The 13897-nt window shown below is 48.2% G+C and overlaps 4 protein-coding genes across 4 annotated transcripts; 2 read left to right on the forward strand and 2 right to left on the reverse strand.

Moving 5' to 3' along the window:
* Window positions 1-38: 38 nt before the first annotated feature.
* N7478_006350 (exosome catalytic subunit DIS3) lies at window positions 39-3196 on the reverse strand (the record flags this gene model as incomplete). The annotated part of the gene is made up of 2 exons (XM_056922564.1): window positions 39-2950; window positions 3001-3196. 2 exons carry the CDS (start codon window positions 3194-3196, stop codon window positions 39-41), a joined length of 3108 nt encoding a protein of 1035 aa, XP_056780601.1.
* A 230-nt stretch (window positions 3197-3426) lies between these two features.
* On the forward strand, window positions 3427-4517 carry N7478_006351 (carbon-nitrogen hydrolase family protein; the record flags this gene model as incomplete). Its single annotated transcript, XM_056922565.1, has 4 exons — window positions 3427-3438; window positions 3661-3944; window positions 4026-4104; window positions 4167-4517. The coding sequence occupies 4 exons, from the start codon at window positions 3427-3429 to the stop codon at window positions 4515-4517; spliced, it is 726 nt and encodes a 241-aa protein (XP_056780602.1).
* Window positions 4518-7452: 2935 nt separating this feature from the next.
* N7478_006352 (uncharacterized protein) lies at window positions 7453-7897 on the reverse strand (the record flags this gene model as incomplete). The annotated part of the gene is made up of 2 exons (XM_056922566.1): window positions 7453-7528; window positions 7638-7897. 2 exons carry the CDS (start codon window positions 7895-7897, stop codon window positions 7453-7455), a joined length of 336 nt encoding a protein of 111 aa, XP_056780603.1.
* A 580-nt stretch (window positions 7898-8477) lies between these two features.
* On the forward strand, window positions 8478-13696 carry N7478_006353 (bifunctional ATP-dependent DNA helicase/ssDNA endodeoxyribonuclease DNA2; the record flags this gene model as incomplete). The annotated part of the gene is made up of 5 exons (XM_056922567.1): window positions 8478-10056; window positions 10170-10228; window positions 10288-10782; window positions 10839-11100; window positions 11157-13696. The coding sequence occupies 5 exons, from the start codon at window positions 8478-8480 to the stop codon at window positions 13694-13696; spliced, it is 4935 nt and encodes a 1644-aa protein (XP_056780604.1).
* Between the last annotated feature and the right edge of the window lie 201 nt (window positions 13697-13897).

The raw sequence follows: 13897 nt of genomic DNA on the forward strand, positions 1-13897 counted from the left end.
TTTAAAACTAGGATATTTTTTTCAGACAACGGCATGATCTATTCGTCAGATGAGCCAGTAATGAGGACCCGAACCCTTCTCTTGCCAGCGCCACGGCCTTCTTCCTTGACCGAGCTGACATTCACTTTGACCTTCTGGAAGAGTTCAACAAGAACTCCCCGTTCCTTCTCCGAGTGGCCCTTTTCTTCCACACGAAGGGTGTACTCCTCAGGATCGAAGTCCGTTGTGCGATGGGGCGCGAGTTCCCGTCTCTGGGTAACGGACCAAGCACCGGATTCACCAGGAAGGACGAAATCCTCCAATCGAACAACACCTTCGATACCAAAGCGAGGAACAAAAACCACGGCACCATTCTCAAAGACGCGCATCACGTAGCCCTCCTCATCCACTCCCTTATCAGTGCCGCCAGCGGCCATCTTCTCTCCGCGGGCCTTGAGCGCCTGGCCAACATAGTATTCAATACTGGCGCGGCCAGCGAATTGTGCGTTGCGATGTCTGTAGTTGATGTTGCGGCAGATATCATCCAGCTTGCTGCGCGTAGCAACACCTTCAAGTCCGGCATGGCCGTCTTCACCCTCGTAGCCGATGGCGGAAGCTAATTGTCGGTGTACAAGCAGATCGGCGTATCGACGGATGGGTGAAGTAAAGTGAGTATAGATGGGGGACGCAAGACCATAATGACGGAACTCAGACTCAGCATGAGCACCGGCACAGAAGTATTCGGCTGACGTCATGCATCGAGTTGCGAGAATACGAACAAGGGTATTGAAGAACGGGTTCTTTGGGTCAATACACTTGTCCAAGGAACTAGCAAGGGCACCGGAGCTGGAGACATCCAGTTCCATGTTGCGCTTCTTGGATAGTTGGTTGATGAGGTCTTCGAAGTTCTGTGGTGGAGGTGTGGCGTGTCGTCGCAGTAAAGCGGTTTGAGAGAATGATTGGAAAACCTTTGAGGCAACGGTAATGTTGGCGAGAAGCATGAACTCTTCAACCAAGCTGTTGGTTGCAAGGGATGCTTTGGTCTTAACATCTGCCAGGGGATCACCAACTTCATCGGCATCAGCCTCAATGCGAACTTCGGGAGATGCGAGATTCAGAGCACCGGCGTCGTAACGCTTTTGACGAAGGATTTTCGAAAATTTCAATAGGTTTCGCATACTTTCAGTTAACTCGTCTTTTTGAGATGCATCGTCGATGCGGAGCTGGGCCTGTTCGTAACTAAATGCTTCTCGAGAACGAATGACAGACTTGGTGAAATCCGAAGAAACAATCTCAGCATTTGGAGTTACTTCCCAGATAACGGAAAAGGCATATCGCTCAACATAGGGTTTCAGGGAACACAAATCTGTTCCTAGGAGATGGGGAAGCATATCAATACGCTTGTCGACCAGATACACGGTACTTCCGCGAACACTGGCTTCCAGGTCCATAGGGTTGTTGGGCTTGACAAAGTGTGATACATCTGCAATGTGCACACCAACTTCGTAGTTCCCATTGGGCAAGAGACGTGCATGAAGGGCATCGTCGATATCCTGACATCCAGGTGGATCGATACTGCAAATAAGCAAATCACGAAGGTCGCGTCGGCCATTCCAGCCCTTGTCTTCCTTTGATACGGGGACCTTCCAGTCATGTCCTTCTGATGGCAGGCAATCCAGGACAGACTTGGGGAAAGGCTTGTACTGCACATCGTACTCCAAAAGAAGAGCTTCTGTCTCTGCGCCCTTGGTTTCGAGCTCACCTAGGGAACGAATGAAATGACCAGAAGGGTAGCGTGAATCCCGATCCCAGGCGTCAATGGTTACGAGAATGCGGTGGCCGAGCAGATCAGCAGCCTGTCGTGTGCGAACCCGAATCTTGGGAACCTTCTTGTCCATGGGTAGCACAAACACAGTTTGCTGTCGGCGACCCGACGCAACCTGAGAGCCAGTAGAGCCCGAATCCACATGTCCCACATACTGGCGCCAATTGCGCTTAATCACACCCACGACCTTCGCAGTAGGCTGTGGCTTTCCTTCTGAGTGCTTGCCATGGGCCTTCTTGACCTCCTCTTGGAGAGCCTTGCGCTCTCGGTCTGTGACGACAGCCTCGGTTTCTTCTGTGTCGGGGTTATCATTTCGGGTCACCGCTTCTTCGTCAACAATCTTTGTTGAAGGAGACTTCCATTGATCTTGAGGAAGCACTTCGATGACAACAATATCTCCTGCGATCGCACGGTTGCTGTTATCACGTCCGAGGATTAGGAGCGGTTTGTCAAAGGCTGGAACGTTGACAGATCCCTCTAAATAGTTGTAAGGCGAAACATTGTAAACACCTTGATGCAAGTTTGCGGCGCGCAAGCCCGTCTGAATTTTTGACATGGTGTAGTATTCAGGGTAGAACATCTGCCCGCGAACAGAGCCCTTTGCATCCCGCGCTTCCCTGGCTTCACTGATCATGTCCAGCAGCTTCGCCGAGTCCTCTAGACCGGTCACGTAATCCGAAAGCGATAATGCGGAGACATTCTCTTCTTTAGCCTTGCGAAGATTGTCCTTGTCGTCTGTGATAACAACGATTGCGGGGATTGATTTCTCTTTCTTGCTTTTCTGGAAGGACGCTTTGAGATGCTCACTGTACCAGCTTGCCACAATGCGAACGGCTCGGTCGTTTCGGTCATTGATGGATTCTTCTGGGCCTCTCCGCACGTGGGTCTCAAGGCGGAACTCGTTGAAAAAAAGGTAGAATCGTTTCTCATCGGTCTTGATCAGAGAAAGAAGACGGTTGTAGAGGGGCAACGACTGGTTTCGGAGTTCTTCAAGGACGGTCTGCAGGATAATGACATCGTAGAATGCTCCGGTGTGCTCGAAAAGATCCATTCCATTCAACAGCGCATTGGTGTCGGGAACAAGGTAATGGCCGCGCGGGAAGGCTTTCGTACCGGCGGGACGGTCGGAGAGAACGAACGGCGCAACTGCTACGCGTTAGCTGTAAATTCGATATAGGTGTCACTTGAGGTCATACTATTTCCATTGGCATCCGCTGGGGCGATCGAGGGGCATAGTGAACAAAGCTTGGAGGAGCAAGGAATGTCCTGTCGCAGATAGAGCTCGCGGACAATCTTTTGCACCTTACCACTTTTCGTGGACCTCACGAAAACTTTGCTGGTGACATTGGCAGCTTGTGGGTTGGAGGAAACGTCCCTCCTTAAACTCTTCATGATGATTGTTGAAGATCTGCAAGCAGCTTAGCAGGTCTACCGCAACTGGAAGCAAAGTGAGAAATTGATCTTTGCGGGAATCGTTATCGTATCGCGATAGATGAGTAATCACTTATCGGGGTCCACTGGGGAGGTGGGCTTGACGTGAGGCAAGCAGGTTATTGTGCAATTCAACACATTATTTTATTCTTCTCTTTTTACCAAAGCCTCCTCTACAAACTCATAACACGATGGTACTCGCAGTAAGTGTTGAGGCAACTATGAATGTGGAAAATCGAACGCTGATCGCCATCTGTGTCGATACAGGCCGTAGGACAGCTGTGCGCGACAGCAAACATATCTTCCAACCTAGCTCAATGTCAAACTTTGATTCAGAAAGCAGCAGCAGCGGGGGCTAAGGTTAATATTTTACCTGATAACCTCTTTATCTCGTCTAGTGCCTTCTGTGGCTCATGGTTTAATAGGTTCTCTTCCTGCCCGAGGCCTCGGACTACATAGCCTCGTCAGCCGATGAGTCTCTTGCTCTTGCGCATTCAGCGGATCAAAAGGACTTTGTTTCAGCTTTGCAAACCTCAGCCAAGCGCGAGAGCATACATATTAATGTCGGAATACATGAAGTAGCCTCGGAACGGAGACTCAAGAACTCTCTTGTTTGGATTAACGCCGAGGGCCATATCACTCAGAATTATCAGAAGATACATCTCTTTGATGTTGATATTAAGAATGGTCCTGTTCTGAAAGAGAGCGCGTAAGTCAAACGAAATCTGTGAGCGCAACGTGTTAATTGACGAACTTCACTTGTAATGGCCGTGCTAAACAATGACCACAGAAGCGTACAACCTGGACAAGAGATTGTCCCGCCCTTTGAAACACCCGTAGGACGTGTGGGCCTGGCGATTTGCTTTGATGTGCGTTTGATACATTCTTGCTAGAGATTTAGACATTCTGCTTACCCTTCTATCTTATTTAGTTACGGTTTCCAGAAATCAGTTTAGCACTGAGACGTCAGAAAGCTGATATCATTACATATCCGTCCGCGTTCACGGTGCCAACGGGTAAAGCCCATTGGGAGGTCCTCCTTCGCGCAAGAGCTATTGAGACACAATCCTACGTCATAGCAGCCGCTCAGGCTGGCCCGCATAATGAGAAAAGAAGAAGCTATGGTCATTCGATGATTGTTGATCCATGGGGAGAAGTCGTGGCAGAACTAGGGGACGGGGAGCCACAGATTGCTACGGCAGATATTGATCTTGAGCTGGTGTCCAGGATCAGGCGAGAAATTCCTCTTCTCCGAAGGACTGATCTCTATCCCGAAGTTTAAAACCGAGCCTCGAAAATGACTCATGATCTACATGCCAAGGATAGCCTTGCTAAATATATCAAAGACTGGTGATTAGTTTAAGCAAGCGACAGAATAAACAAACGAGAGCATCGCTCTCGATCTTTGGACCCCATGTTTGTGGGGGTACTTCAACAGCTCACATTTATCTATGATAACTAATAGGTGGTGTCTCGCAGAACGATGACAGTTATGTGTTAATTGTAATAGTCAGCCATGATGATTCTGTCATTGATAAAAAGGCTACGCTGCTCAAAAAGGGGAACGTGTTTTGTCAGTTTGTTCATGAAGTGATCGTCGATCACCTCCGGGGTAGCAAGGCCCGGGGAGCGAATGAAGATCCCTTTGAGAACTTCGCACTACACAGCCTTGTTTAAATTTGCGCGCCTATTTTTTGTGGCTACCCTTTTGTATTCTCCTTAATTTTGGTCAATATCGACGAAATTCCACTCTCTTGGCTGACTCTCTGACCCATATCTATGTGGTATAAAGTTTGCGTACGACTCAGTGATTGACCTACCGGAGAGCCGTCATGAGCTCTTCTGCACCTTACACGTGCCAAAAACCGTGGCCCAAAGCAATATCTGATGACCCTGAAATAACTGGCTATGGGTTACATTTGAGAAAAAACCCAGCTCATTTAATTGATTTTAAGGAATGTTAATTGTTGGTCCCAGGTGGTTACAAGCTATATGGCAACGGCTGGAATTGCAGTATCTCTCATTCTTCTGTACGTTTTGGTCATCTATGACCCGGCTCATGATCCATTTAGCAAGCATGGCGACCAGGTTTCAAGCCCTTGGTTCCGTTCAAATCCAGTGAACAGGATATTTCTCCAGACAGTGCGATACGCACCTAAACGTTTCATGGGAAGCCTGAATGTATCTTACAGCAAAACTGAGCTTATATTGATAAAAGTGAGTACGTGTAATACTTTATAGCCCAGGATAAACTGACTAGATGCCCTTCCAGTGCCTTCTTCCAGTGAGTGACGCCCAGCTCATAACTGGTCTATCAATCATGATTAGTGGATTTGTACAACTTCCTCAAGGATTACCATCCTACAACTGGATGGCTATAATTGACCTAGCTTGCTTGACAATACTACGAGGTTACCTCCACCATCATTCCGTCGAGCATATGTTGTGTGTTATAGCCATGGCTTGCCTTGCTACACTCCTTGTTATAGCTCTATCCTTCACGAGCAGCTACGCGTGGGCCAATGGAGCTACCTTGGAAGGCGATACTTTTTCTTATGAGGATATTACTCCTACTCATGCTGCAATTTGCCATATGGGTGTTGCAGAATACCAGGCGAATCCTTTAGGATACCTTCCAATGATCTTTTCGATCATAATGATAGTTTGGGGATTTTTTCCCGGCTAATCAAACTGTACAAGACCATCTCAGTCGGTCTTTTGGGTCACACTAAAGTCTGGCTTGGTACTCGAGCGAGGCATCTGTTATGCGCCGTATTCAAGTGGTGTTGCACTGGTTTGGGCCAAGGCCTAAAGCGAAGGCTTCTATATCGGCCTCCACTGACAGTGTACCTTGCAGCTCGTCTAACTTTGGACACATGGTCTTCTATGATGCTAGAAGTAAGACTTTTATATCCTCATACCGGTCCTACCTCATAGCTGATGGTCGATATTATCAGGTTGCATGGTAATTAGCCGGATTCGTACGGGGAAGCTTACATCTTATGTCACTCTTACTTGACGTTCGACAAATTATGCCCAATTCCTCGATGATAACAGACACCGATAATGAAAATATGAGCTGGGGGTATGAGCAAGTGGTGTCTATCGTTCTCTTATTCGCACCGTTCATCACATTCGCTGGCTTCTTGAACGACGGTACTCCCCCCCAAATCATCTATATCTATTCTGCGGTTTCGGATCTAACCAGACGCCATATGAATGTCATTAATAAAAGACAGAAGACCTCAAATCAGGCAGGAAGGCAGAAAATAGTTACGATAATCTGCTGCATGAATCTTTCCCTCTTGAGAGCTAATCTTCCGACCTGATGGAAGTTCCCCTGATGAGTCCATGCAATGCTAACCCCAAGGATTGAGAAGATCCCGACAATGACTGGGATGATCATAAAGAGCTCCTTGGTGCGGCGGTGACATACCTCACCATCATGAGTCTTGCTCTGTCCGTCTGTACGTTCGCATTTAGCGACTCAGATTCAATTGTGCTGGGACTATTGGATGTCCGAATGCCTATATCAATTGCTCTGTTAAGCTTCTTTGGGGTCATGATTTTCTCATTAACGATTGAAGTGGATCTTCTTGGACTATCTTCCTGCGGACGAAAGGCTCTCCATCTTGTGAACATCTTCCTATTTGTGGCGAGCCCTTTTCCCATGCTTGCCTAAAGGTGTCAAACCCTCAATATCTTCCTTCCGAAACTGGCTTTTCTTGGGTTGGCAATTACTGGTTTATGATTCTTGCTGCATGCTTTTATGTATTGTTCACGATTACCGGCTCCCTTGTTGCTAGATCGGGCTATGCACAAACTAGTCACTTCCTGCGTCCACGGGTTTGACGTCCTCCAACTTCGGTAGATTCTTAGGGAGACGGGACGATTAAGTTTACTTATGGTGTGCTCTATTCCAAGTGACAAGATAGAGCCACTGGAACATTGCGGGCTAGTCCCAATATTCCGAACAGGTAAAATGACTAATATCATTTCGTTTTAGTCCATCTGTATTCATGTGATGGAGGCAAGGTATGGAAAGTAGTACAATAGGTAATCGGCGAAAGTAGAAATGGAACATGCGAAAAACCCCCATCTAACAAAAGAATCGGAACATCATACCTGCCATGGCAGGTGGTACAGGCGTCAACCGAGATAATAGCTTTCCGATCTCTCTATGTACATTGTACAGATTAGGCTCAAAAGGAAGTAACTTATTTCTTGGGTTCCTCCAAGATACCCTCAGCCTCCAGTCGTCGACGGGCTTCCTCGAGAGCCCAGGTTTGTATGCTAGGTGATAGTCAGTAATCATGATTCGGATTTTATCCAATGGTGTAGTCCGCAATATTCAGCCCAATGCTAACAGATCGAGTGAATATGGAAGCCAGATAGTACATACGAGGTATCCGGCTTGAAAACATATGCGACACCAGCAACAAGGAAGCTGCCAATGAATCCGTAGTACCAAATGTTCTCCCAACCCTCCTTCACGTACTTCTGGCCGGGCTTGACACCGAACAGCCAGCCGGTCGGAGGGTCGTAGTGGTCGCCATGGTCAGCAGCACGGAGGTTGCTGCGGGTAGAGAAGCCCTGGACGTTTTGCGGCTTGCGGAGGAGGCAGCGCGAGCGCAGGATATGCGACACTGGCCGGGCAGTCATCTTGAGGACGGGGGCGGATATGAGGTGGCTGTGAAGTCGGAAAGGGTCCAGCGAAGGAGTTGTATTTTTCAAAGGCAAGGCCGACAGTTGCCTTGTCCAAGGTGACAGCACAATCTCAATTGCTTGTTGCGGTTTGGAGGCAAAGGGAGGGGTTTCAATGGTTGATGTTGAATCCGCAAGAGGCCGACGGGGAGCTGGCTGGTCATCGCACTAGGCCACTTTAGGCAATTTTCCCTTGGCCGCCTTTGACTACCTTGGTGCCTCAGGCAACAAAGCGTTATCGTGTTGCTGCCGGATATATGAGGCATCACATAACGCGACAGCGCGTCGCGTCCATTATCGTCCGAATCAATCAACCCCAAATTCGTCAACAAGACCTAAGCGCCGACTAACTTGGGAATCGTTCCACCGTATTCCATATTCCAGCATAATTTTTACTCGATTACACTGGTATGTCCCTTAAGATCGCATTTATTGGAGGTGCGCTACGTTCCATTGCTCACATTGTTGACCCGATAGCTCGATAATGTATTGTTACCCTTTTTGAAAAATAAGTCTGTTATAAGGCCAGACCGCGATCATGGCACCACACGACAGTACAGCATACCCGATATCTTCGAATTCTCGCAATAAATTAAAAACTTTTCGCTATCAGGACGACGAGGTGGCTTCGGACACAACGACCTCGAAACATGGGGACAAAAGGGCCCACCGGAATAAGGAGAACCAAAGCTCATGGCTAAACGGCGTGGTTGAACCGATGCAGACATCACCCGATAAAGCAGAAAGAGCAGAAGCTTCAACTTCAGACGTGTCCGACAAAGAGCAGAAGCCCGTAAAGGATTGCCCCCAAACACCTGGAAACCGAATACCTCTAGCAGATCTCATCAGCAATGCCGAAGACTCGTTTAACCCCGCGCCAGGTCCGGAAATAACCCCTGTTGACCATGTCATTTGGCAACATATTCCAGCCAGCTCGAATCCGGATTCATCATCCCAAACCCCCGCGGGACGTCGGAGGAAACGACGCCATAGCTCATCTCCTCCTGGATCTCCATCAAAAGATGGTTCGAATACCGCAAAAGAACCCCTGGATCTACAATCCATCCAAGCGCTTTTCAAGACCCCTCAACATGATCTGGCCACGGAGTTATGGAACAATTACATGGACAAGAACATGGTCGAGAACTCCGAAGACCTTCCGCCTCCTCGTCTCGGCAACCTTCTCTCCTCGTCACCCCATACACCAGTCTCAGGACGAACGAGTCGTGATTCCTCTGGATTAAGGCGATCCATTAGCTGCGCTGCTGAATGGCCAACCTCCAATGCGAAAAGGAGACGAGTCAACAGACCAGGCCAGGGGATGTTTTCACGCGCAAATAGCAATGTGCTTGACTCTGGGAAGAATAAATCATCAAGAATCAACTTTCTTCTTGAGAAAATCGAAAGGAGTCTTCAGCCAGCTCAGCCAGCAAACTCGACGGGACCGCCAAATTCTTCGCCTTTACGCCAACGCGTGGACGCTGAACGGTGTCGCTCATCCTCTCCGATTGCGGACAGGAAGGGTTTAGGGAATTCGACGGAAGCCCAAGAAGCCCCTGCGGGGAGGAATAAGATTCGTGCTCTTCCGGCGCCAATTATTGAAGAATCTTCATCCGACTTTGGGGATGATGATCTCGACCAGGACTTTATGGACCTGGCAGCCGTCTCGGAAGATCCATTTGTTACGGCTCCGGCTAGCCGTACAAGTCATAATGAGTTTGGATGTCTAGGGTCTTCTGGGTGGTCAAATGTCATACAAGAAAAGCCACATTCTAGCCATCCCAAACAACCACCTACTGCCGATACTAAGCCGCCAATTGTGCATACAATCACGAATAACGAAACCAAACCTGACGACTCAGAGGATTTTGACGACGACTTCGGTGACTTTGACGATGATATCCTTGCGGCATGTGATGCAAAGTCGAATGAAATTGATTATACCAAACCAGCCACCGAGAATAAACAGGCTGTGAAAGGGCTGGACCCGTCCCCTGTTGCCCCGATGGCGGGAATTCGCAGCGGAAAGACGGAAGGTTCGACAGGGGAATTCTCTGACGACGATTTTGATGATGATTTTGATTTTGATGCCATCGAACAGACCATGAATCAGACAGGTGCAGATGGACCTTACGTTTGTCGCTCTTAACGGGTTGATATACTAGTATATTTGCTAAGAAAATCAAATGATAGAATCTCTCAAATCGCCAAGCTATCAAACGTTATACAGTTTTGGACACCGCTGAAGGCACCTATTTTAATGCAAAAGGACGTAAGCAGCCTGAACAGGTTCGTCAGCAAATCAACACAGTTCTTTCATTACTCGCCAGTCGCTGACGAAAAGCCAGGTTCTGTCCGTTGAGGATCAAAGAACCAGTGTCCGCAAGGTCATTGTTTTGCGTGAGACCTGGTTTGATACGCCATGCAGTAAAGATTCGTCCATTCATTTGGTTGGAGATTTTGACCCGTCCGGGCTCTGTGTCGTGGATAATGCAAGTCATATGATCATCCTCCACCCTGATCATCTGATATCCGCTACAGTCGTGGCGGACTCAATTGACTGTCAACGACGAGCTGTCTTACAAGATCGTATCAAAGCATTCTCCCAGCTTGAGCGACCACAGGTCTTCGGAACCATATTCCATGAGGTCTTCCAAGAGGCTTTGAAAGCAAATCTCTGGGATACTAAATCACTCAGATCTTTAGTGGACACCGTTCTCAAAAGGCATATAGAAGATCTGTACGCTATCCAGATGACCGTGCCAGAAGCCACCGAGAATGTGATGAGCAAAATCCCTACAGTGCAAGCCTGGGCAGACGTGTTTCTGCATGCTAAGCCACAGGTACGAATACCGCTAACTATTTGCCATGGACTTTGATCAGGGCTAACTATCTCTAGTCCAACTCCATGGTCGAGGATCGTGGCAACACAAAACTCAACTTGAGCATTAGTAAACTGCTCGAGGTAGAGGAACACGTCTGGTCCCCCATGTATGGGTTGAAAGGTAATATTGATGCCACTGTCCAAGCCGTCTGCCGCGACGAGGACGGAGAAAAGAACGTTTTAGTTCCACTTGAACTCAAAACAGGAAAACGGGACACCAATCAAGGACACAGAGCACAGACGGCTCTATACACTCTGCTGCTCTCTGATCGTTACGGTTCGTATCCATCCACGAAACCGATATTTTAATTTTTTTGCTGAACGTGATGGCAGATATTGATGTGAAATTTGGCTTACTATACTATCTTGAGCTCAACAAGACGTTTAGTATCCGCGGTATCCGACATGAGATTCTTCAGATGGTTCAAGTACGGAATCGTTTGGCGGTCTTTATCCGAGAGAAATTACAGCTTCCTCCGATGCTCAAAAGAGCCCGCATGTGTAATAGATGCTACGCCAAAACTCCTTGTCTAATTTATCACAAATTGTTAGAGGGTGGCGATGGCGAGACTAGCGCCCTGGGAGACGATTTCGATGCAGCCACAGGTCATTTGACCCAAAAGGATCGTGACTTTTTTACCAAATGGGATGAACTGCTTAACAAAGAAGAAGGCAATCTGTCAAAATTCCGACGAGAGCTTTGGACGCTTCTCAGTAGTGAACGCGAGTCTCTCGGCCGTTGCTTTGGCGATGTTGTTATCGACCCTCACTCCGCTTTTGAAGACACTAACGGGTCGCGGATTAACCGGTTTCGATATACTTTTACTAAAAAGCAAGCTCCGCCTAGCTTCACATTTGCCGAATCTCAAATTACCGTGGGTGAGCCGATTGTCGTTTCCGACGAAAAGGGACATTTCGCTCTAGCCAATGGCTATGTGCTTAGTGTGAGCAGGTCAAATATCACTGTTGGCGTGGATCGGAGATTGCTCAACACTAGAGCGCGTACTGCGGGATTCCACCCTGTGAACAATCAGTCATTCACAGGCATTATGGAGGTTGAAAAAGATGGAGACACGGCCCTTGCCGACCCGCTTGACGAACGAGTCATTTACCGCATTGACAAAGATGAGTTCAGTAATGGTATGGCCAATATTCGAAACAATCTCGTCTGTACTATGGACAAAGACCTAGCCCAAGCAAGACATCTCCGGCGACTCATCATTGAGGGTGAACCGCCTGTGTTCAAACCTTCGGCTTCTGCATATACTATCGCCGACTCGGACAGCCTCAATGTCGACCAAAAGCACGCTATCGAGAAAGTCATGACAGCCCAGGACTACGCCCTTATCTTGGGAATGCCTGGCACTGGTAAAACGACAACTATTGCACACCTCATCAGGGCACTTGTCAAACAAGGCAAGAGTGTTCTACTAACATCTTACACCCACACGGCGGTAGACAATATCTTACTCAAAATTCGTGACGATGATATCCGTATTCTTCGTCTTGGTGCGGCCACTAAGGTTCATCCAGAAGTCCAAGAATTTGCCGATTTGGCAGCAAACCCCAAAGCCACCATTGAAGAACTGAAAGACTCCTACGAAAAACCCCAAGTCGTGGCATCAACATGTCTAGGTGTGAATCATCAAATCTTCAACCAGCGAATGTTTGATTATTGTATTGTTGACGAGGCATCGCAAATCACGCTTCCTGTCTGCTTAGGACCGATCCGCATGGCGAGGTCTTTCGTCCTTGTCGGAGACCATTTCCAACTCCCACCTTTGGTTCAAAGCAAAGCTGCACAGGAAGGCGGGCTTGATGTTAGCCTTTTCAAGTTGCTTTCGGACACTCATCCCGATTCTGTCGTCAATCTAGAACACCAGTACCGCATGTGTGAAGATGTTATGCTCCTCTCCAACACTCTCATCTACTCCGGCCGCCTCAAATGCGGCACACCGGAAGTAGCAGCCCGTGAGCTGGTTGTTCCTGACATCTCTGCGCTGAAGCAATTCCACTCCGATATCGTTGATGTCTTTCAATCAAATCATCAGAAGGAAATGTGTCAAGGGCCAGGCCACAGTCACTGCTGGCTGAATGACTTGCTGGCACCATCTGCAAAGGCATTGTTAGTAAACACTGATCCCTTAGGCCCAGCAGCTCTCGAAACCGTCCAAGGGCAACGGGTTGTCAACTCCATGGAGACAATACTGTGCTCTCAGCTCGTTGAATCACTTATCGCTTGTGGTATTCAAGCCCGCAACATTGGCGTCATTACTTTTTACCGCAGCCAGCTCGCTCTGCTCCGTCACAGCCTTTGTCGTTATGCCCCAGACCTCGAGATGCACACCACCGACAAATTCCAAGGTCGCGATAAAGAGATTGTTATCCTTAGCTGTGTCCGCAGCAACTCTGACAACCACGTCGGTGAGCTCATGCGCGACTGGCGCCGTGTCAACGTTGCGTTCACTCGAGCTCGTACGAAGCTCCTCGTTGTCGGCAGCAGGTCGACTATGCGCAATGGCAATGAACTCCTTCGCAAATATGTTAATCTCGTGGAAAGCAGGGACTGGGTTTACAACTTGCCACCAAACGCAGCGGACAGCCACGTTTTCCAGTCCTCCACACTTGATACATCCCGGCTGCCGCTTCCCTCCCCTAGTGCATCGAAGCGTTCTGGTTCGACGAAGAAGAAGGAAAGTCCCACCATTAAAAACGAAGGTCGGACTCGGGATCCACTCAGTCCCCTTGGTCATCGACAACCTACCTCTGGGCTTCGAGAGCCCGCAAAACGAGGTGCAAAGGTGTTAAATGGCCATACAGTCCTGGGCAACAGACCCATTCTCCAGGATATTGTGAATGACATTGTCGGCTGATAACAAATAAATCACCTTTTTTGGTTTACTGTATTATGATCAGCATGTCTTGGCGCTTTGGTATTATAATAGGAACAATGAAAAAATAATGAGCTGGGTTTCTTCCACTCTACACGCATAATTACTTGCTCGAGCAACTTGGTGTCACTACGAGAAACGGTCTAAGTTTCAATGCTATTCGAGCAGTCGATCATATAGTGA

This window comes from Penicillium angulare (assembly GCF_028827245.1).
Source record: "Penicillium angulare strain IBT 27051 chromosome Unknown utg000004l_segment0_segment0, whole genome shotgun sequence".
NCBI lineage: Eukaryota > Fungi > Ascomycota > Eurotiomycetes > Eurotiales > Aspergillaceae > Penicillium > Penicillium angulare.